We start from the raw sequence: 22,307 nt of genomic DNA, 5'->3' as shown, positions 1-22,307 counted from the left end.
TGGCGTTTTCGATAGCAAAGTGCCAGATTGGATAGAGATAAATGTTTGACCTCCTTTGGGCACTGTTTTCAGTTTACTGCAGGAGATTGATGCGCCCTCTTTGAGCTTGCTCGCTGCGTAAATCTCCATCTTAATAAGTCATTTTGTCTATCATCGAGCTCTAAAAATTCATATTTTCTTCAGCGATGTGAAACAATTTCACCCTTTTCCAAAGCACATCAGCGCTCTTGATTTTAGCATAACCTTTTCTTTTCTTCTCCTGGTAAGTTTTCATTCTCAAAGAAAGGAAAGTTCTATCGGGAAAAGATGAAATAGTCTGAACCCACTTTCAGATGTTTTAATTCCTTTTAGGGCTCAATAGACTCCAGCAGAGTCATTGAAGACACTGAGGTCATGTCCACAGTTCTTTCCAAGGAATTTGGGCATTTTAGCTTCCGATTCAGTTTTACAAAACACAACACATGTTTTTTTAAGGGTTGATTTCAGTGTTTCTCAAAAATATAACTGCACACTTAATTAAATGAACAAAGTATGAAAAAGCAGCACAATGTTAAGATTTAGAGACTTGACTTTAGAAGTCACAGAGGGTGTTTGGGGGATTTATTGGACTCCTGATCTCAGCATTTCTAAGATACTGGCTACAGCCTCAGTTTCAAAATGACATCCTTTAAAGACAAAATTTTGACCTAAACAAAGTATTAAATGATTACAAAACAATGACATATTGTGATTATGCATCACCCAGTGCATTGGCAGTTATGACCTTGCGATCCTTTTCCTCTCGGTTGTCCTCAGCTTCCTCTTCATCTGGTCAACTGTCTGCTACGATGTCCAGAGACAGTTTGTGTGGAAGCAGAATCTTCTCACACACGTCTCTTTATTTCTGAGCGTGTGCCCTCTGGCTATTGCAGCTGCACCTCTTCAGCACAAGTAGCTATAATTTCCTTTTTGCCCCCCAATTTAAATGTGCTTTTTTTGGCATGGCGTGTGAATAGATTTATGCTGCCAAGGCATTTGAGGGGAAAATAGTGGATTGAGAAAAGAGAAAGCGAGGAAAATTGCAATATGAAGAAGTTATATTAGAAAAGAATGAATCATTAAAAGTCTTTCAAAGAAGATTACGTATCTCAGGTATTCCTAAGATGTCCCTCCAGTTTTAAATATTGTACGTGTCATCATTTATTGTATCTACAGGTTATTTTTGTATCCGTCTGCACTGCCTTTTGGCAGCAGGTAATGATCTGAGCTGCTCATTTTGTAGTGTTTCTGTTTTAGCTCATTATGTGGCAGACATAAAGCCTGAAATAGTCTTTTTTTATGAATTCATTTAACCTTTTTGCATAGAGGTTAGGTTGGCTGAGCATACATGCGCTTTTACGTCAACAAAGCTGCTTCCAGTACAATAGAACCAAAACAAAACAGACAGAGTTGATAAGTGAAGCAGAGAACTGAAGATAAACAAGGAGCAGGCTCAGTGAAAACGATCACAGGCAGGTAGAGAGCGAGTATGTTCTTAAAGTTACAGAGGTATGTGTGGTCTGATTTTTATTTTATTCCATGAGACTGCTGCCTGAGCAGCAAAGGCTGTCTGGTCTCCAGTTCTGATTCAGGGCTCCTGAAGCATTAAACCCAGTCACTGGAGTGTGTTAAATACGGAGCGCCAGAGCATGATGGCAATTTTCCAACCACCAGAACCAGTGGTTATTACATCTCTCAGACCGGGGGCGACCAACTTTATCATATCAACGCAGCTGTGAGCGTTATTATCACCAGTAATGAACCTGAAGGCAGAAATCCAGGAACCTCAGAAGGGAAGCATGCAGCATGTCGATATTTTAAATAATCCAGAACTAAGAGGAAAACTGGTGCAAAAATCTTATTTTTACAGGTCAGATGGAAGCTGCTTCTGTTCCTGTTCAATAAGCCAAGAATCTGACACAGTCACGGTTTACCAACAAGGTTTTCTACATGATATTTAAATTCAAATTTCTTATCAAGCCAGATGCCAAAATATAAAGGTTCTCTGACTCTTTTGATCGTGTAGACAAATGCATATTTTTGTCATCTATTTCTCTGGATTTAGAGAATGTCATCGATTTTATTGCATTTTCTCATACGGAACTAATTCTAGGTTAATAATGGCATCTTGCTGTGCATTAAACCCGCATCAATTTATATTTGGCCACTTTGAGGTGGCAGAACACATACACCATTGACATCACCTAATACAGCTAAGGGCCTGTAATCAATATTTCCATAACAATAAATCAAATTACAATGTGTGATTTAAAAGGGGGGTCGCTTGTGATGACAAACCAACAGAGAAAATCCCCTGACTCTGCAGTTCCCCTCACCTTTACTGAGCATTATAGCATTTTTCAGCTTATTGTTGGCTTACTTAACCTGCTCAGCACCAAATGGCAGATAGAGTTGCCAACCTTTGGAGGGGGTTCAGATTAAAGTATATGTCTTGAATGCTTCTTGGATGCATTTACACTTTGTCTTTTTTTGAGATCGGATAGCTATCCAAGTGTACATGGGGTATGGACATTTAATCCATTATCAATAATAATAATAATAATAATTAGAGTAGCTTTAAAGGAGTCGTAATTTATCAGTGACTAATTGGACAGAATAAGCATTAATCGGATGATTCATTATGTCTAAAAACATTTTGTTTGAACTTCTATTTGAATGACTAAGGGAAAATCTTCAGCACCATGGACAGTGCCAACGATATTTCTATTGTTACCGTGGTGTGGTTTGTAACAGGCAGGTAACAAAGCTTCAAATGTACACCACAAATTATCCTGCAATGAGTTTGCATTCATAAAACATAAAAAAGTTTGTATTTGTTAGTCCTGCTTCGTGCTTCGTGCTTCGTGCGTGGCTTACTGCGGCCAGTCTAGTGGTCGGTTGTTGTAATGATGCTGACCGACAATGCCTTAAAGCCACTATGCATGCAGATAACCGGGGCCGACCAGGCGTCTGACCAGCAACACAACAAACAGTATCATCTGCGAAAAGGCAGATTTTTTAATATATTTTTGACATATGGAGAGGGAATGTATCTCACTCATCTATTGTGATGTTGCTACTTGTCTCTAAAACAAACACTGAAATAGACAAATACATTCTTACTCACTGGATGTGCAAAGAGACAATACGTGTAGTTGTGTGTGTTGGAGTGATGTTGACAGAGACCCTTAAAGCTCTCTCTCTCTCTCTCCCCCTCTTTTCTACACCCCACTCTCTCTCTCTCTCTCTCTCTCTCTCTCTCTGTTTTCCTCCCCACCCCTCTGTCATTCCATCAGGTCCTCACAACACACACACCACAGCCTCGTCTCCTCCACCAGAGCCAGAGAATCAGAGAGAGGGAGAGTAGAAGTGACGGGAGAACAGCAGCAGCATCACTGACAAGCATCTCCCTCACTGGGGACGAGAGGGAGAAAGAGAGAGAGGTGGGGAGAGGAGAAGTGGAAAGAGTGAGGAGAAACAAAGAGAGAGAGAGGGAGAGAGAGAGAGCAAACCAGTGAGGGAAATAAGTTTTCAGTTGGAGGGAGGACAAGCAAGGGAGAGTTTGGAGGGAGGCAGTGGGGGGATTCGGAGCTTCATCTTCCCTTTTCTTTTTTCGGCTGTGAGCACTGCCTGCCACCTCTCTTCTCCCCCTCCTCCTCTTCTTCTTCCGCCTCTCCGCTCCTCTTCTCATCCTAAATCTCCTCTCCCAGCTCCCGCCGTGGGGTCTCAGCTCTCCATCTCCCTCCCCCCCTCCCTTGCTCCCTACCTCCCCCGGGCGCTGTTGGGAGCCTCCGGGCTGCTGCGCCGCAGGAGGATGTCTCGCAGGGAGTCACCGCCGCCGCCCTCGCCACCTCCGCAGCTGCTGGGGGTGCGGAGTGGAGAGGTGGAGCGCGACGATCGTCCGGAGCGCGCCGAGCCGCTGTCCGACGCCGAGAGGGAGATCATCCAGGACACGTGGGGGCACGTCTACAAAAACTGCGAGGACGTGGGGGTGTCTGTGCTCATAAGGTGAGTTTTCGTCAAGAAACAAAAGCTAATAATTGTATTGTCACTGTGAAAGACATACATCACAGTGCGTGTGTGTGTGTGTGTGTGTGTGTGTGTGTGTGTGTGTGTGTGTAAACTTTCGAGCAGTGCATACATTCTTTACAGTTTAAGATGCTTAAGTTTAGTGTGTTGTTCTATCTGTTGCTCTCTTTGGACGTGGATGCTTAATTATCACAGTGGATCCTAAAAGCTTCTATAAATTATCTGTGAGTAATTCGCCATATAAGTAGTGCATCCTTAATATATATAGTGGCCGGAAAGTAAAGTAATCTCTCTCCTAATTTGTCTTCTGTTGTTTGCATTCTTTTCTTCTCTGTTTGCATTTGCATCAAACACATAATGACAGTGAGAACAAAGTCACAAAAAAGGATCCTGAAATGTATTTATAAAAGACCTTTCTTTTGCTTGCCTTTTTTAATCTGCTGTAACATTAAAGGCTCACTTGATTTGTTATGATAAGAGCCTGACATCTCTGCTGATGTAAATGATAATTAACCTTGTAGTGTTAAAGGTCTTTCTCAACAACCTCCCTTTATCTTTTTGCTGGATAGTATTCGAGGAATACAGAGATCCCAAATGTGGTGAAAAGACAGGCACATCTGTAAAGTGCATATATAAGTATAGATATTAACATTAGTAATAGGAACTGGGGGAAAAATCTCCAGACTAAAAAAGGAAATCGAATAGAATCTACAAATTCTCGTCCAACATCAACATTTATAAATTTGTACAACCTTAAGAATAAATGTACATGTTTTTTGTAAACCAAAGGGGAGGCATTTAATCATATAACATAAACATGTGTAAAGGGAATCTGCTGAAATCTGGCATAGGTTAAAGCAAAAGTTGAAGGGTTGTGTGGGTTGTCAAGACTACAACAGCACAGAGTACACCTTCATACACGGGTCTATTTTCTGCAAATCCCCTCAAAGCCCCCGTTGAACGGCGCTAGGCTGTGTGGCGTTTTTACCGTAGTGGCCACAGTCAGAACTGCAGGTCATGTGACTTTTCCCGGACACAGTCAATACAAAACGCATACAATTTTTGTAGAGTTTGGAATTATGTTAATTTTCTGTCATTCCAGCGGGAAACCAGCAAAGTAGGTCTCTAATGCGCTTACTCCGTTTGCCCAAAAACCTGGCCGCCTGACGAAACCTGAAAAACGTTTTTTAGCGTACGAGTAGCTTTCATTGGCATGAATGAGGTGCCATCTTGGGAAATGGTATCCATCCATGATCCTTACAAGACATGCATTATGGTTAAGCATAGTTCTTACTTACTATCATGGCCATCATGAAGTTCCTCTCAGATATTTGCCCCCACATTTACCACACCAAACTCTCACCTAATCTCAACCATCTGGAACCTTAACATAATAACTAACTTTACACAGACTTCATCTCAAGGATTATACTTGTACACAACCAGTTGTATCCCAGTTAGTTCGACTCTGCAGTGATCATTAATTGTGCACCAAGCATCAACCCAGGGTGATGAGTTTCTACTCAGTATATCTCTTATTGTTTAACTTCTCCCTCTGCTGCAGTGATGCAGAAGTGCACTCCAGGGCGGGTTGGTACACTGTGACATCACTGTGGACGTGGTTACAGGTGCAACAGACTTTAAACCAAAGAGGGCAGTGAAATACATATTCTTCTCCTGTAAATTCAAGTTGTCCCAGCTGTTGTTCCTGAGTTTTGGCTGCAAAATAATCTGATACATATTACATTGATAGGAAGTTCGAATTTACGCCACGTGTCGAATCTGATTTTTGTTAATGAAAGGAAACATATACGGTAATTAAGCATACAGAGGCCCGCACACACACACACACACACACAACACAAAAAGACAATAATTCAAGTGTCAGCATGAACAGATACTGACACAGTATGTACTGTATGTATGAGACGCTAAATTTGTGCCTTGTTCATTTACATTTATGTCAAATTCATGTATAGAAGACGGTTTATGCCTCATAAACTTTCATCTTTGGAGGCACTGTAAGCACGTTGTTCTTGTATTCCTCACAGGGCTCTTGCTCAACCATCACTACTGTCTTCTTAAGTTGTCAAAACGTATCCATAAAAATAAAATCAAACATTTTTCTCCAAGAGCCTAATCTTCAACAGGCAGTAATTCTCTACAAAGCTTCACTGCAAAGTGTTGCAGACCAACCGGATGCAACACGGCTTGACTGAGTTTTTCCTGCTTCTTTTCCTAAAACTTATATATATCAAAGCAAAAGGACTGGATTCATTTGAATGTCCCCAGCTAAACTGTCTCAGTGTTACACTAAGAAAACCCTTCAGGGCTTGTTAAAATGGACAGTGAGTCGCAGCCGAGGAGACTGATGTGAGTGAGACAAACTGATTTTTGGTTGGGGGTGACGAGAATCCTTGAGGGAGAGTTGAAGAGGCATGGAGCATCTTTAGTATAAATGTATATATATGTGTGTGTGTGTGTGTGTGTGTGTGTGTGTGTGCGTGTGTGTGCACTCATATCTGTGGATGACAGCAACAAGCTTTGGCACTTATATGTCTCCCTCCATCTTTCCTTTCCTTTTTTGACATATTTTCCTCCCTTGATAAAAAGATGACATTTTGTCAAAGCTCAGCTGGTTGTGATAACCATCAAAATCAATTATGACAAACCTGCCAAGCAGATTATATATCCAGGAGCTTCTTTAGCTGACTGGTGAAGATACATATTGTCAACTTAAAGCTTCTCGTATAGCCAAGGAGCAACAGATGTGTTAAAAGGGTGCAAACCAGACAGTGACAGAAGACGCACACCTAGAGCTACAACTATGACTATTTCTTTTATGGATTTAATCATGCTTAGCACCATTCACTAATATCAGGAACAGTTAACAGCTTCGTCAGCTCCATTTTCAAGAATTTATGATTAATACAAAATTTTTGCCCTGATCTTTAAAAAAATAATTTAAATTGTGAAAGGAATAGAGACATATTTTAGGTAATTTTTTAGAATTAGATTGATAGTAAATATGACGCCACAGCCAGTAGCCGGTTTGCCTTGCTGAGAATAAAAACTGGAGACAGCTAGCCTGGCTCTGCCAAAGGGTAAGAAGATCCAGCACCTCTTAAGCTACCTATTTAGCACGTTGTATGTCCTTTCTTCTTTCCTTAAAAATATGTGTAAAAACTGACTTGGAGCAGTAACTTCCTGGACTCTCTCTGGTTGTCTGGCAACTTCACAGTCAAGACAAGATTCCAGAAAGGTATGGCTAGTAGATTTATTACCGTTGGACAGATTCAGGCTAGCTGCTTGGCCCTGAATCCAGTCTTTATGCTAAGCTAAGCTAAGCTAACCGGCTGCTGGCTGTAGCTGCATATTTACAAACATGAGGGTAGTATCTTCTCATCTAACTCTCGGCAAGAAAGCAAATATAAAGCGTTAATATTCCTTAAAGAAATTCCTCATTGATAACTGTTTGTATGTTGGTGCTAAACATAAAACAAACAATCATTATCAGAGTCCAGGGTGAGGCCTTTAGATTGCTTTTGTCCAAAACCCAAATATTACAATTAACACATTTATAACACATTTATAACACATTACGAATATATAACAGTAAAGCTGTAATGTTAGTGCTTCACGTATCAGTGAGTTTTTCCTTGATAAAACAAGTCTAATATGATATGTTGCAGAATCATTTTCTGTTCTACCAATCGAGTCGACTGTTTGTTTCACCTCTATGATGCACAAACTGTGTAATTATCAACAGTTGGCTGGCAGTTTGTCAGTTACCTAACATAACCTGAGGCAGTCACAGTCTTGCACGGTTGAGATCATATTGTTGAGATCAGTGCACAACGTGTGATCTCGGATTAGCATTTTCATGTCAATCCATGTGCCTGGATGCATGGAGAGAATAGACAGTGACAATAGCCTCCGTTGATCTCACCAATGCGTACAAATGCAATTGCATCGGGAGTGAGAGCACCCCAGGCGTCTGCAGAACAGTGCATATGGCAGCGTTGTGAGGAAAATCAAACCCTGCATACTTTGACTCAAATGGAGCTGTTATAGCGACAGTGCTGATGGAAGGATTCACGCACATTTTCACAAAGCAGAAGAGAATTAGGTAGCACGATGAAACAGAATTCTGAGACAAATCGCACTTAATGAATTTGAGGTATTTCATGCTGTATGGACACACAAAAAGAATTGCTTTACTGAATTGGTTTACTTAGTGGTATCTGTTATTCTGTCAGTGATACACTTACAGGGCTTTGACACATGAATACATGCAAGGCTATACTGCTCTGGTTTTCAGCCAGGTTTATAGGCCAGGAGTTCAACCAAATTTAACTTGTACCTCAAATTGGCTGAAATTGTGAAGGTGCAAATTCTATAAAAGTATTCTATAATGATATTTTTCCAAATTTGCATTATGAGGCCTATCAACATTGAGATTCTCTCGTTGTTGAATCAGAAATGGAGAAAAGAATATTGTAGCCGTCTGTGGCTACTAAGAGCTCTACGGTAGTACCTTATACTTGCACAGAGACCGGACAAAACTCTGTGTCTAAATGTATGTGTAGAAACCATAGACTGTCTATGGTACAAACAATAACATCTCTGCTGTATTTACGGCTAGATGACGTTATTTTGAGTGTTCATAAAGCAGTTACAAAGTTAGCAAAGCCTAGCACTGATTGATCAGAACCCCAGCAAAAAGTGTGTTTGCTTATCTTCCTGCGGACATTTGACTAATTATTGGACAAGTTGAAATTGTGACCTGGTGGCGCTGGAAACACAGCTATCAAAAGTCATCCTCTGGGGACCATAAATATCTGAACCAAATTTGATTGCAATAACACTCATGATATGTCAATCAAAACCAAAAAATGTCAACTTGCTGGTGGCGCAGGGCGTAAAGTCAGGGGATCACCGAAGTCGTAATGACTTATCGTCTGGGGAACAAGAATGTCTGTACAAAATGTTGTAGCAATCTATCCAATAGTTGTTGAGAGATTTGAGTTAATACTGTAGGTGTCCTAAAATCAGGACTATATAGGTGTTTATATTTGTCAATAATTAAGCCGGCAGTATGGAGTCACAGAGTTTGCCTTGTGAAAAAGCCGTCCTTGAAGATCCGGCAATGGGGCTCAAGGTTGTTCATGGTACTCCAAAGAATTATAAAAAGCCTTCCAGTCCAATCAAAGAGTGATTAACAAGCCTCATTAATGGTGCTGCTTTGGATTTGATGACTTCATTTAAATGCAGAGACAGGTGCAAGAATGTGTTCAGAGCTCTGCAAAGTACTGAACACCAGCACTCCTCTCCCACAGGGACAACATGTTTCTCACCATGCCTCTAGCGACATGCAGTTTTACAGTTCTGAACCATAATTAGGATCAGGTAGTCACTCTGGTCCCCCATATCTTCCCATCATGTATCCCTCCAATAAGAAAATACACCACACCCCACCCATCCTGTCATTGCAGGATGTTTGGCCCATTGTTTCTCAGCATGTGAGGAGTGCTTTCACATCAAAACTATTACCGCATCAAACAGCTATATCTATATGCGGACGTTTTACCATACAGCATATTAATACTGTTTACTCACAATATTAAGGCGTAGGTGATTAGCATTGTCAATAAAGTTAGAAAATGAAATGACAACTTGCATGAATCAAGCCGGCCAAGGCTGAATTTTGGTTTTGGATATTATGCAAGTGTTAATATATAATGAGATGGCCGCATATGAAAAAAAAAGGTTTACTATGGTTAAGGTATGCTGAGGGTTAGGCAACAAAACCACTTAAAGGAAAGATTGTAGTTACAGTTAATTCAAACTAAAGTCCCTCTTATACTGGATTTTCTTTAGGCCGTTACTAGTGTTGATATTTGGAAGTAAAAAAAAGGTAATTAAATGTGTTGTATTTTCTTTACATAAACACAGACCATAAACAAACAATACTGATTCCTTAGATTTATTCATTTAAAAAATTCTTCAACAGGATACATGATTGAAACATTTTACAGTATAAAAAATCAACTTGTCAGTGCTCTCTGATGGACAAACTATGTAATAATGACAGTATGACACCGTTTCTCTACTGCAACTTCTTGTCACTATCAGGCTGATGTATAGACAGATACAGATTTATCTGCAATAAGCTAATATCCACCAAGCAGATTTTACTTTTTTTTTATCAGGCTAAATTCAAAGTTGGATGTTTAGGTCTCTGGTCTCCTGCATGAAAGTCTGATGTTCTACACATCCATCCATGAATCCATCACTCCAACCTCCACACCATCACTTTCCACCTCACGACATAAAGAGTCCACTGCTTCCTGTGTTGGATGTAAACCATCACGTACACGATCGTCCAGGAAAACAAACCACAAACGAGTCAGTGTGATCCTTAAAATTGGCTTCTTTTAAGAAAACGTACTTCCTATAATATTGGCAAACCATTAAAATCTTCAATTCTGCTGGTCATGGGATCCACTTTAAAGGATTTGGATTAAAAAAAAGCTTTCCTGTGCCTGTTGAATATTATTATTTTAATGTACTGTAAAACCATGCCTTGGCTACAGGGGATTAAACATTTATCATTCTAACACAAGAAGACAGGCACAAAAAAAATACTTTTTTCTTCTTCAAAGAAAACATCAGAGCAGCACTCTGTTTCCTTAAAGCGCCGCAGTTAACTTTGTCTGAGCAGAACAAGAGCTACTAGACAGTCTGTATTATTCCCGTCACCGAGGAAAAGAGTGTGTACGTATCGTGACAGCTGGAGGAGCCAAGCTAGGAGTGATACAGGCAAGCCGAGCCTTTGTAGGTCTAGCATGACATAGGATCTGGGGGATGTGGATGTACTGTAGTGTAGCGCGGCTGCCGAGGGCCAAACTCCAACTGGGAAGTAACTGTACTAGCAATTCTAGTCAGCTGGAGCACTGACAAGATTTAAAGTGGGTCAGAGCAGAAGTGTGTGTGTGTGTGTGTGTGTGTGTGTGTGTGTGTGTGTGTGTGTGTGTTCACATGTCAATCCATCTGTTTGTTTGTTTGTCTGTATGTCTGTGAATGTGTAAAGCTCTCTATTAGAAATTATACTCCGCATGGTTGTCAGTGAACATTTCTCACATACGCCTTTAGCTAAGCTCGAGGAAACTTTCGCATTGCTTTGGCATACCTCCCGTCTTACTGAGCTGCTGTGAGCTCACAGTCTCTCTGTGATGAAAACTGTCAAGCCGCTGAATCAAAACAAATCCTCCTAACAAGAATCCCACAAGACAATTTACATTTTCTTTGTTTATCTCTCCTCTAACATCTACCAGGGTGGTTTAAGAATGGAATTTACTACATCTGGACCTAAAATAACTCTAGTTGTACACACTGGGCAGACCTAAAAAAACAATCCAGACACATCAGAGATAAGTGTCGTTTTCTCCCACATCACGATTCTTTCATGCATTTTGAAAAGCTCTGAGGTGAAGCTTGGTAAGGATAAGTTAAGTTCTCTGTTAGACAGCAGCTTCCAGGTTTGTGAGAGGGTGTCAGGACTTGTAATTCATTTTTACTTATTTTCTCAGAACCAAATTAAACTAGTGTTCACTTTAAACCAGACTAGTATGGCTTTAGGGATGGCAATAACGGTTTGTTGGTTAGTTCACCACTTTGGTCCAGACTAAAATGTCTTGACAGTTGTTGGATGGATTGCCATGAAATTTGGGACAGACGTTCGTGGTCCACAGAGGATGAATCCTAAAGACATTAGTGATCCTCTGATTTTTCATCTATCACTATATGATTTGTCCAATTCTTTGGTCTATGACCTGCAAAACTAATGACTTTCCCATCAGCCTCAGCTGTACTTTGTGTTTGGTTTGTTAGCGGATGTTAGCATGCTAACATGCTTAACTAAAACAGTGAACATGATAAATATTATACCTGCTAAACATCAGCACGTTAGCATTGTAGGCATGCTAGCATGCTGCCGTTAGATAAAAACATGTCTGTGCCTAAATCCATTCCTACAGAGCTGCTAGCATGGCTTAGCAGGGATTCAGGCAGAAAGGAGCATTTAAACGAAGGGGACTGTGTTGTAGTTGTTTAAGGTACTCTACTGGGGAGACTATGAAATATGAGCCATGAAGTCCAGTTGGAGAAACAGAGTAATTTCCTTAAAGGCTCTTCAGACACCAAACCATTGCACAGCAGGTTGTTGCTAGTCACAGACAACTAAGTGCCTTGATGGACGACGTTGCATAGCATAGCAGCAAAAGCTTAGCATAGTTCAACTTTTTTAAAGTAACCCTGCATTGTTTTGCTGCAGCCTTTTTGTAGATATGTTGGCAATTACCCATGTCGGTCGCATGTCTGAAATAAGCACTTGATTCACTTTTACTAAAGTCAGGACGGCATACTCACTAGGTTGGACCGTGTTTCATGTTCATGTTTCACTGTTTAAAGCTGGATTTGATTAAAGGTTGATCCACTGGCATAAACAGCAGCAGGCATAATAAAACATCACTCTTGAGCACACCTGTATCCAATTACACTCAATCTTCAATAACAGGGCCACATTTGAGCACCTGATCCATAAAGGATTCTGCCAGGCACTTTCTGTCACACCGATGGTGCAGAGGTGGATTACACCCTTTACAGACATGAAACAGAGTGTGTGTGTGTGTGTGTGTGTGTGTGTGTGTGTGTGTGTGTGTATGTTTGTGTATGTTTGTAAATCACACTTAACAAAAAACTACGAACTGATGAAGGAATCACAATAAATTGATTAGAATGTATGTATGTATCTGTGCATTAAAAGGCCCCGGGGATATCGTTTGCAGACTGACTGAGAGTCATGTTTTGAAATTGGAGAGAGGGTGACTTTCCAGCCTCGGGCCATTTGCTTCTTGGGTAAATTCTTATTTTTCAAGCATGAGTCCCCACATGCTTTGGTCAAATGTTGTGATGCATGCATGGTTCACATTATCATAGATTTCCCCTGGCTTTATTGTGGGCTTGTGATGGGATTTGTCCCAGTTAAGCTGAATAGATGCCATAGCTTTATTGCCAATTCAGAATGAATAGTAACAACAATTTTAAGCAATTTCCTTGTTTGTGTAATGTGCTTGTGGTCTTGATGCTTCACTCTATCTCCAATCGGTATTCAGGGTTGTATATTGTGTCGATCTTGTTAGATTGGAAAGTTCTTTCAAAAACACAATACAAAGCAGAAGATTATACACAGCAGGAGCATTTTCCTCTCTGCTCATTTCTTATTTCTCCTCTCATTTTCCCCAGCCTTTCTTCACTGCAAACCAGCAAAGAAAAAACAAAACAAAACAGTAAAGAAAATAAGAAACCTAAACTATTGAATTGAATTATGGTATATTTTTGGAATCATATTGCATCTTTAGAAGGAGGAGCCACCGGTTACTTATCATAGTTATATCAACCCAATCTCATAGGTAGGAGTATATATATATAGCGTGACATTTAACGCCATGTTGTTCCCGTGAAATGGTTTCGGTTATCTTTAACAAAGCCACAGTTTCAGCCACATTTAGGTTTAGGCAACAAAACCACTTAGTTAGGTATAGGAAAAAAACATAATTATTGGGCTTAAAAAAAGTACGTAAACTTAGTAAAATACATAAGGAAACAATGCAACAGGCAACTGCGTCACTAACATCACTAACCTTACTTAAAAAACAACAACAACAACACTTTGGGACACCGGTCTCTAACACCGATCTCCTGGTTGTAAGTCCTATGTTTGTTTGAACCATCTACCTCACGGTCTCTCTCCCATTTTACACCACTTCACTTGTTCAGAGCGTAGCACATTCACACGGATTTGTTTACATTGCAGTCCTTTGAGATTAATGATTTACAAATGATATAGAAAAAGCAAGAAAGGCGTTCTTATTGCAAGCAAAATGACTTACACAATTTGTCATTCATATGCCAATTGGTGAGAGCGGGCTCCATAGCAACAGTTCAGATTCCCTGCTCAACCCAAAAACAGTCAGATAATACAATTTTGACCTGATAGTGGCGCTGGATGAAAAGTCCAAAAAATGTTGTGACAATTCATCCAGAGGGTAACATGAATATCTGTACACAATGTTATGGCGATCCATCTTATACGAAATATTTTACTCAAAACCACAACTGTCAACCTCACGATGGCCGTAGAGGAAAAGTCAGAGGATTAATGTTATTGGGATTGATCCTCTGGGGACCACCAATGTGCATAGACATTTTATTTTAGATACATCTAGATACTAAGAAAATTCACAGGATAAGTGAAAACTTTGACCTGCTGTGCGCAGACAGTGTTGATAAATGAGGCCAAACATTAAGGGAAGGCAAGCCATATTTAGCATGATGGAGAGTGGGAGTTGGTGGTTATTATTACCAGGAATCTGTTTCTACAACATCATTTTCAGTAAAGAGCACTAGGTTTTAACATGAGGTTTTGATGTAAAAACACTGGGATAAAATGTGAGGTGTATATTGAGACATGGACAAATGGCTAACCACACAACAAGACAAAGAGTCTACAGTCATGTTAGCAGCACTGTGAGGCTGTATTTAGGAACATCGGTACTTTTAGCTAAATGCTAACATTGGCATGCTAACATGCTCCCAATGACAATGGTAACATGCTGATGTTAAAAGGTATGTTTCTTGTGTTCATTGTGTTATTTTAGTGTATTAGCTTGCTAACATTTACTAATTAGCACTAAACTCAGCGGTCAGCTGAGGCTGATGGGAATGTCATTAGCTTTGCAGGTATTTGGTCATAAACCAAAGTATTGGACAAATCAAATTTTGACCTGATGATGGCGCTAGATGAAAGGTCAGGATATCAGTTCAATTCTTAAAATTCATCCTGATGGGAACAGGAATGCCTGTGTCAAAGTAAATAAGAGAAGGACAATATTCTTCCAAAAAACACAAATGTCAACCTCATGGTGGCGCTAAAGGAAAAGCCAACGATTCATCCTCTGGGGAACAGTGATGTCTGTACATGTCTTTCCAATGCATCCAATATTTGTTGAAATCAGGGTTTTCCCTCTTAGTTGATTGGTCGTCTAATCTGTTGCTTTTTTGTTTGTCGACTAAGATTTCCTCAGTTGGTAAGTTATTTTGTCATGCTTTTTCATGCTGAATGACTTATCTCCAGGCTACTTATCAGCACATATCTGGTAAACACAATATTTTAAGTGTTTTACAAATCTGTGGATTAAGTCAATTTATTGACTAGCCGATAGTAGTGGTGTCACAATTCTTTCAATCCACGATTCGATTTGACTTTCGATTTTAAGGTCGAGAACAGCCCTAGTTTAAATATATCAGCCTGGAGCAAAGTGGTGGAGGGAATAACCTACATTGCCATCCACAGAGTCATGCTGCTATCGTGACTTCAAAAAGCACATTTTCTTTCTTTGATTCTTTTCGTCTAAATTAATATGAAATGTCTTTGACCTTCTTAGGTTCTTTATCAACTTTCCATCGGCCAAACAGTACTTCAGCCAATTCGAGGACATGGAGGATCCAGAGGAGATGGAGCGAAGCAGCCAACTTCGGCACCATGCCCGCAGGGTGATGAATGCCATCAATACTGTGGTGGAGAACCTCCATGACCCAGAGAAGGTGTCGTCAGTGTTGGCTCTGGTGGGAAAGGCCCATGCCATCAAATACAAGGTGGAACCCATGTACTTCAAGGTGACTTCAAGGAATAACTCACTGTCTGATACTATTAGACTGTTGAACATTAATAATCTGTGATGTTCAGGAGTTATCTTATGATGAAGTGTACAACTTGACCTCTTTGGTGTCAGACTGCCACATTCTGATTTACTTTGATCGAGGATTTTCTATATTTCCAAGAATCGCTTTCAACAATTCCGCAAGGTGCATTGCAACAGGGGTATTGTTTCTCTGCTAGGAGAACTTGCTTCATAGTTTGGGCCACTTGATTGGCGATGCAACAAAATAAATGTCCCGAAAGATAATTGTCTGGTTAAGTGGCACAGTAGAAGTGTTTTCTTGCTTCAGCAGCCCCTGGAATTATCAAAGCATCCCATTATCACCCTTTAGTAATGTTCTCATTACCATTACCACGGGGTATTCTCCTGCCTATTTAAATTGACTACGGCCAAAAAAATCATGTTCCTGTTTTGCTCCGTTGATCTGTTTTTTTTATTTCTTAAATGCAGCCTGTTTGCACCTGTGTGCAAAAATACATCAAATTGTTAGGAAGCTGTCTTTTGTTTTTGTTTTTTTGTTTTATACCGAGTTAAGAAATGATGCGTTACTCAGACATGACAGAAAGAGTGCATACTGAAGTTAATAGGGACGACAACACCCCCAGCTTCCTCAGGTTTTCTTGATCACAGATGTTCACAGAAGAAATGATTCAGTTATTAATCTCACCTCCTTTAATTTACAGTAATACCAGGGTGAAAAGCAGTGTTGGCTGCCTTTTCTGGTTGTGGGTGTTAGGTCTGTTGCACCTTATCAATGATACTGGGTGTGGTCAGAAGTGTGCTCTGTTACAGCACAAATGTTAGAGGCGATCACAAGTGTAATGTATTTTTTTCTATGCTAATTCTTAGAAGAACTACAAAGAACAATGTAGCAGCCTGTAGTGATATAGAGAGGTATACAAACAGTAGGAAAGCAGTTCACAATTTCTCAACTATAACTGACTGTTCACCTGAGGCTATGTCAACAAAGCAAGGAGAAGTTCTGATAACAACGCACACACAGGAAGAGTGACTTCATTCTCTGCTCAGGTACACATTACTCCACTATATCTTTATTTAGAAAATAGTTGTTTGCTGCCATATTAATACTCTGAATATCAAAGTTAACTAATCTAAAAGTTATTTTATCACAAGGGTTAACAGTGCTGATTGCCCGTGAAGGCAGGAGAAGACAGAACCAGAGATTTTTTTTAAATCCAGTGTTTAATTTAAACCATATGGTTGCATAATTTTCAATTTGAAACTCTGGTTATTAAATATGCTTCCCTCTTTGTCTTATTCAAGAGGGGAAGCATATGCTTCCTCCCTTCAAGTCTTTTGAATGCTGACTGCAGTTGGTTCATCAATGCAGCTGTGAAGAGGACACATTACCGCCATTTAAGCATCCCTCCACTGGCTTCCGATTGCATTTGGAATGTGTTTTAAGATGTAATTGATCACTTTATGAATAAATCATTAAATGTAATTGTCCCACTGTGTATTCCCTGTACTGTTAACCTCATATGTACATGGGTGAACCACTTAGGTATTGTGGCGATCATGATGGTGGTGAACTTGTGTAAAACAACACATCAAAATGATCAAGAATATTTTTTCTGATGAATTCATCATTTTAAGTGGTTTATAACACAATATGCCAATTCTTTTGCTTATTGGAGCTTCTCAAATTTTTAATAATTTGTATCATTTTGAAATTAAATATCTTCTGGATTTTATAGACTGAACAATTAATCAAAACACATCAACTGGTAAATAAATAATGGAAATAATGAATGTGGCTGCATCGTTAATCATCATATGACGAGCATAAATACTGCATTAGCTTCTCAACAAGCAATTTATTGAGCTTTAAGATTCATTCCTTGGATATACTAGTTTTCCAAAAACAAATCTCAGTGCAAAGTCCTACTTAAAGGCACCGTCGTTCCGCAGCTTTCAACCACATCTCATGGCCTTCCTTCCTGCATGTCGTTGCTCAGTTGCCATGAAGATGGTTTAGTTTAGTCTCATTTCTCTAACAGGTGGTTGTACAGGGGGACATTAAGACACCACCCCAAACTGCTATTTATTCTCAGTTTGTAACAGTTTAATTGCCACAAAGTGAGAATAGAGGGGGTTCTACGTGTCCCCATTTCTGTCCCACCACTGCTCATCTACTACATTTAAATCCAAATTTCCCTCTTTATTCTTGCTTTTCTTTCCTACATTTTCACGCCCCACCTGTGTTGTACTTTCTCTCTACTTCGTCATGTTCTTTCCCTTTGTATTCCCCGTCCACCCACTGCTCTCATGCTTTCCTGTTATCATTTTCAATTCTCGCCTCGCCCACTTTTCTGTGAGAGCGAATTGGATTCGTTATTTCTGCCGCTCCGCTCTCACTTTACATTACTCTCTCTTCCGTCCACCTGCCATTATCTTGATAGATCTCTTTCTCTTTTACCCCCATGTTAATCAAGTTTATTTCTCACCCTCTTTCCTCCCAGATCCTGAGTGGTGTGATACTGGAGGTGTTGGCTGAAGATTTCCCAGAGTTCTTCCCGACAGAGGTGCAGATGGTGTGGACCAAACTGATGGGGGCGGTGTACTGGCATGTGACAGGGGCCTACACAGACGTGGGCTGGCTCCAGGTCTCCAGCTCAGCGGTGTGAAGAGTTTGGAAGAAGAGGGGGTAAAGGAGTTTCAATTGAAAGCAGTTCTGTGAGGATGGTTTCACAAACATGGATGAGATTAACGTGGTAATCCGTGCTACTATGTACTTAATTTTGGTGACATTTTGGGTGCTACGCCTTCATTGCTGTGGTGTTTCTACATCACACTTCCCTGAGATCACTTGGACGCCAAACAATGTAGCCAGACGACATTTTACTTTTCTTCTATTGAAGTTTTAGCCAGTGTAAGTGGTACTTTGGTCTGTGTTGTTAGCCATGGAGGCTATCACTGCTAATGCTAATTATCCGGTTCTTCTTTATTTCAAAACAAACGACTGTTGCAGCCAAAATACAACACACATCATTAATTGACTCTTCACTAAGCCCAGTCCCCTTAGTTACCATTGCTAGGCCTGTCTGACTTTCCAAAATTAGTTCCAAATACAGTTTACAAACGTAATGGTGTCAAATTCACCACTCACAATTCTTGGGTCAATTTTGAAACAATGGCTCCTTGATTTCAGACAGAGGTAGGCTTCCTATTTCCAGCTCAACACCTGTAATAACGACTGTTTTTATCAACTGTTTCTAGCTTGCTAATTAATGTTAGCTAAGTAATTTATGATAATGCTATTTTCAACCAACTCATTGGTCAATCAGGCTACATAACAGCTACATCATATCATGCTAAAAGGCTAAAGCGAAACATCAAATCCTCACCGTGAAACATGTACAACACATGGAAACAACGGAGGAGCATTGTTATTGTGGAATAGCTTTATACAGTAGTTCTATCATTATGGTACAATATGATCATTAAAAAAATGTGAAGAAAAATTTTTTCCAAGGGAAATGAAGCGCTGAGGTAGGTTATATGTAATAAGCTAGTTAGCCAGACATGCTAGCATTTTCCATTTAACACCTTATTAAATCTACTGCACTCTTTAAACTTTTGGTGTTGTGTTTTTGTTTGAAAAAAAGAAACAGCACCCTCCAAACTCGTGAATACCATCCTGTACATTGCTCTCGCTACAGACCGCTATGTGGAGAAATACAAAGCTCGACAGGTCTGCTGTGTGTCGTTACAGACAAGCTACCGTTACGTTGAGCTAACGCTGTTTCAGGGTTGGGTTTCAGTGAACGTCTGGGGATGGCAGACATTTATTTATATGAAAACGTCGCAGATTATTACTTTAGAGTTACTCTCTGTGGAAACCTGCGGCATCTTCAGGCAAAGCCACACATATGAATACACCTCATGATATTTTAAGAAAGGGATTCAGAAGTGTTTTAGACAGGAAGTGATTTTCAGGCTCTGAGATAGGGGCCATTAGCTGTTGAAGCCCAGCTATGGGACCATGGAGCTGCTGACTGTTAATAGATTATCTTTGTGTCCTACTACAGTATATCCTCATGTTTTAAGGGACCTGTGCCCCTTTCGCTCTCTATTGATGCATTGCGTGCTCTTAATGTCTTGTTTAACTCTACCGCGCTGTTGTTTGTATAAGTGTACAGTGGGCAAATGTGCATACTCTTCTGCCTTCGTTTACAACTCATTGACACGTCGGGTCTGCTGACGTGTGATAGAGGGCTGTTTTTTTCTCTGCTGAACGTCTCGGACTAGCAACGACGCTTCAAGTTTCTTCTTGCCTATCACTTTCATGACGCTAACATTGGGAAAGTGCGATGGAAAAAATATCAGCAGGTGGACACAATCAGCAACCGCACATGCACACACTCACACACTCACACACACAGGCATGCTGTAAGACCTCCCCTGTGCTAATATTTACAGGACTGTCGGTTGGTTTACCTCTTCTAAACCCCATCAGAGAGACGCGAGGCATTAAAGGCTCCATTAAGGGCTTTAGAAAGTCACTCTGGAGGTCTACGGAAAACAGGTCAGCTTAAGAAGTGCAACCAGTCCATTTCCTTTGATCTCTCACCCATCTAACACAAGAAATTACATTCAAATACATGAAATGCATTGTGCACATTGTGCTGCCTTTGCTCTAACATGGACAGGATGCTTTCTTCATATTTGACAAGAGGAATGTTGAACACATTCTTACATGCAGACATCATATTCAGTTATCCCCCACCCCCCCTCAAACCTGCTGCATACTGTCAAACTAACTATCTTTACCTTACTTAACATCATCCTCTTGTGCCTCAGTAATCATGCACTCCTGCTGGCTGTCCCCGTCTGCAAGTCTCTCTCTGGTCAATTTCCAAACATACACGGTAAATCTGTTTAGGATGGATGTTTGATCCAATCTTCAGTTTGCATCTGCTCCAGTGACGTCCTGTATCTCCCATCTGACCCCCCTTGGCATCGGCATCTGGCATTAATGAGGAAGTAATGAGTCTGCTCTCCTCCTCATTTGGTCATTCATCTACTGTAACTTCCCATTGCCTCCGTTAGAGTCGCGTCACTGAGACCAAAAAACAATTATGACTGGACAGATGGTTTTAAACTCAACACTCCACCAATAATTCTTTCTAAAAATGTTTTTCGTTCACTTCAAACATTGACATAATGTTTTAGGTGACTTTTAAGTGACTTCCTCCTTAATTACACATTATGTGTTGCCTTAGACCAGTGGTTTCCAAACTTTTCCTGTCATGCTTCCCTTTTGGAAGGCGGACAAATTCATGAACAATCAAGAACTGCATGTTTCTGATTAGTCTCTGTCATGCAAATGAAAAAAAAGCAAGCCAAACCCAAACTGCCACACAAAAACACATTGCTCTTGACAGTGAACTCAAGTGCACGAAATACTTCATATTTTGGATTGGGTTGGACTCAAAAGTTCGTTACCATTGATTGTCATTATAGTTTAATCCACATCTGTGTTTGGAAAGCAAAGTATCTTGTTATCTTGTTATTAGAGTTCGATAAGGATATAATTAAGCTGCTATAAAAAAATCCTGAGCTAACAAGATAATTTAACTTGTGATCATAACAGGGTTAAAACCATAATTGCAACCACAGCTTGGCTTCAGTATCTGTAAAAACTGCCTGTTTACATTCAAAATAAGTTTAAGCTTTCATGAAAAGTTCAACTGGAGAGTCGTACGCTAATACATAGATAGCTGTGACTCCTGTGTGTGACTCACAGGAGTCAAACAAACCTCTAAGTAAGCTATTTCCACTTTGACTCAAATAGCTCAGGAGGCAGTAAAGCTGTTGTCAGCCACAAATGATCTGTATCAAAATACACACCAGTCCTATTCTTTGCCTTTCTTCTGACGTCAGCGTCCCTCTGAGGTCAGACCTCAAGCAGCCCGAGGGTTCACGAGTATTTTTGTTCCCCCGACATGTTTATTACACACTGTGTGGTGTGAAACACACACGACGGAGATGTGCTGTTGCTCTTGCTAAGCTGCAGGTTTCGTGTCCCTCTTCTTCCTTATGCAGCACACCATGAACACACACACACACACAGAATTATGTGCAGACACATCCCAATAACGCTCACTCGCTTTCTTTATCACTTTTCACACACACTCCCACACACACACACACACACACACACACACACACACGGTCTTGCATTTAATGGGTGAGTTCGGCATGTCCTCGCATGCCGAGTGTACGACAGACGCACTTAATCCAATATATATTTTCAATCATTTTTCAATCACGAAAATTAGACAAACTTGGCTCATTAAAGAATTTCACACGCTCATTCTCAAATAAGGGCATCACAGCATTTATGTGGAACTATGTGGTTTTCGTTGTGCAATGTTTCTGTCTATCAGTTGAAAAGTTAGGACTTTATATTTTTCTAAATATGTATCTATGCGAAGGATTCTATGTATTTGA

The 22,307-nt window shown here is 40.2% G+C and overlaps 1 protein-coding gene across 1 annotated transcript; it reads left to right on the top strand.

The window, feature by feature from the left end:
• Positions 1 to 3,832: 3,832 nt before the first annotated feature.
• Positions 3,833 to 18,478, top strand: cygb2 (cytoglobin 2; the record flags this gene model as incomplete). Its single annotated transcript, XM_079159014.1, has 3 exons — positions 3,833 to 4,026; positions 15,555 to 15,786; positions 18,314 to 18,478. The coding sequence occupies 3 exons, from the start codon at positions 3,833 to 3,835 to the stop codon at positions 18,476 to 18,478; spliced, it is 591 nt and encodes a 196-aa protein (XP_079015140.1).
• Positions 18,479 to 22,307: the final 3,829 nt, after the last annotated feature.

Source organism: Pholis gunnellus, assembly GCF_910591455.1.
Source record: "Pholis gunnellus genome assembly, chromosome: 5".
Classification (NCBI taxonomy): Eukaryota; Metazoa; Chordata; class Actinopteri; order Perciformes; family Pholidae; genus Pholis; species Pholis gunnellus.
Note: the sequence above shows the minus strand (reverse complement) of the source record. Positions and strands in the feature narration are given on the sequence as shown.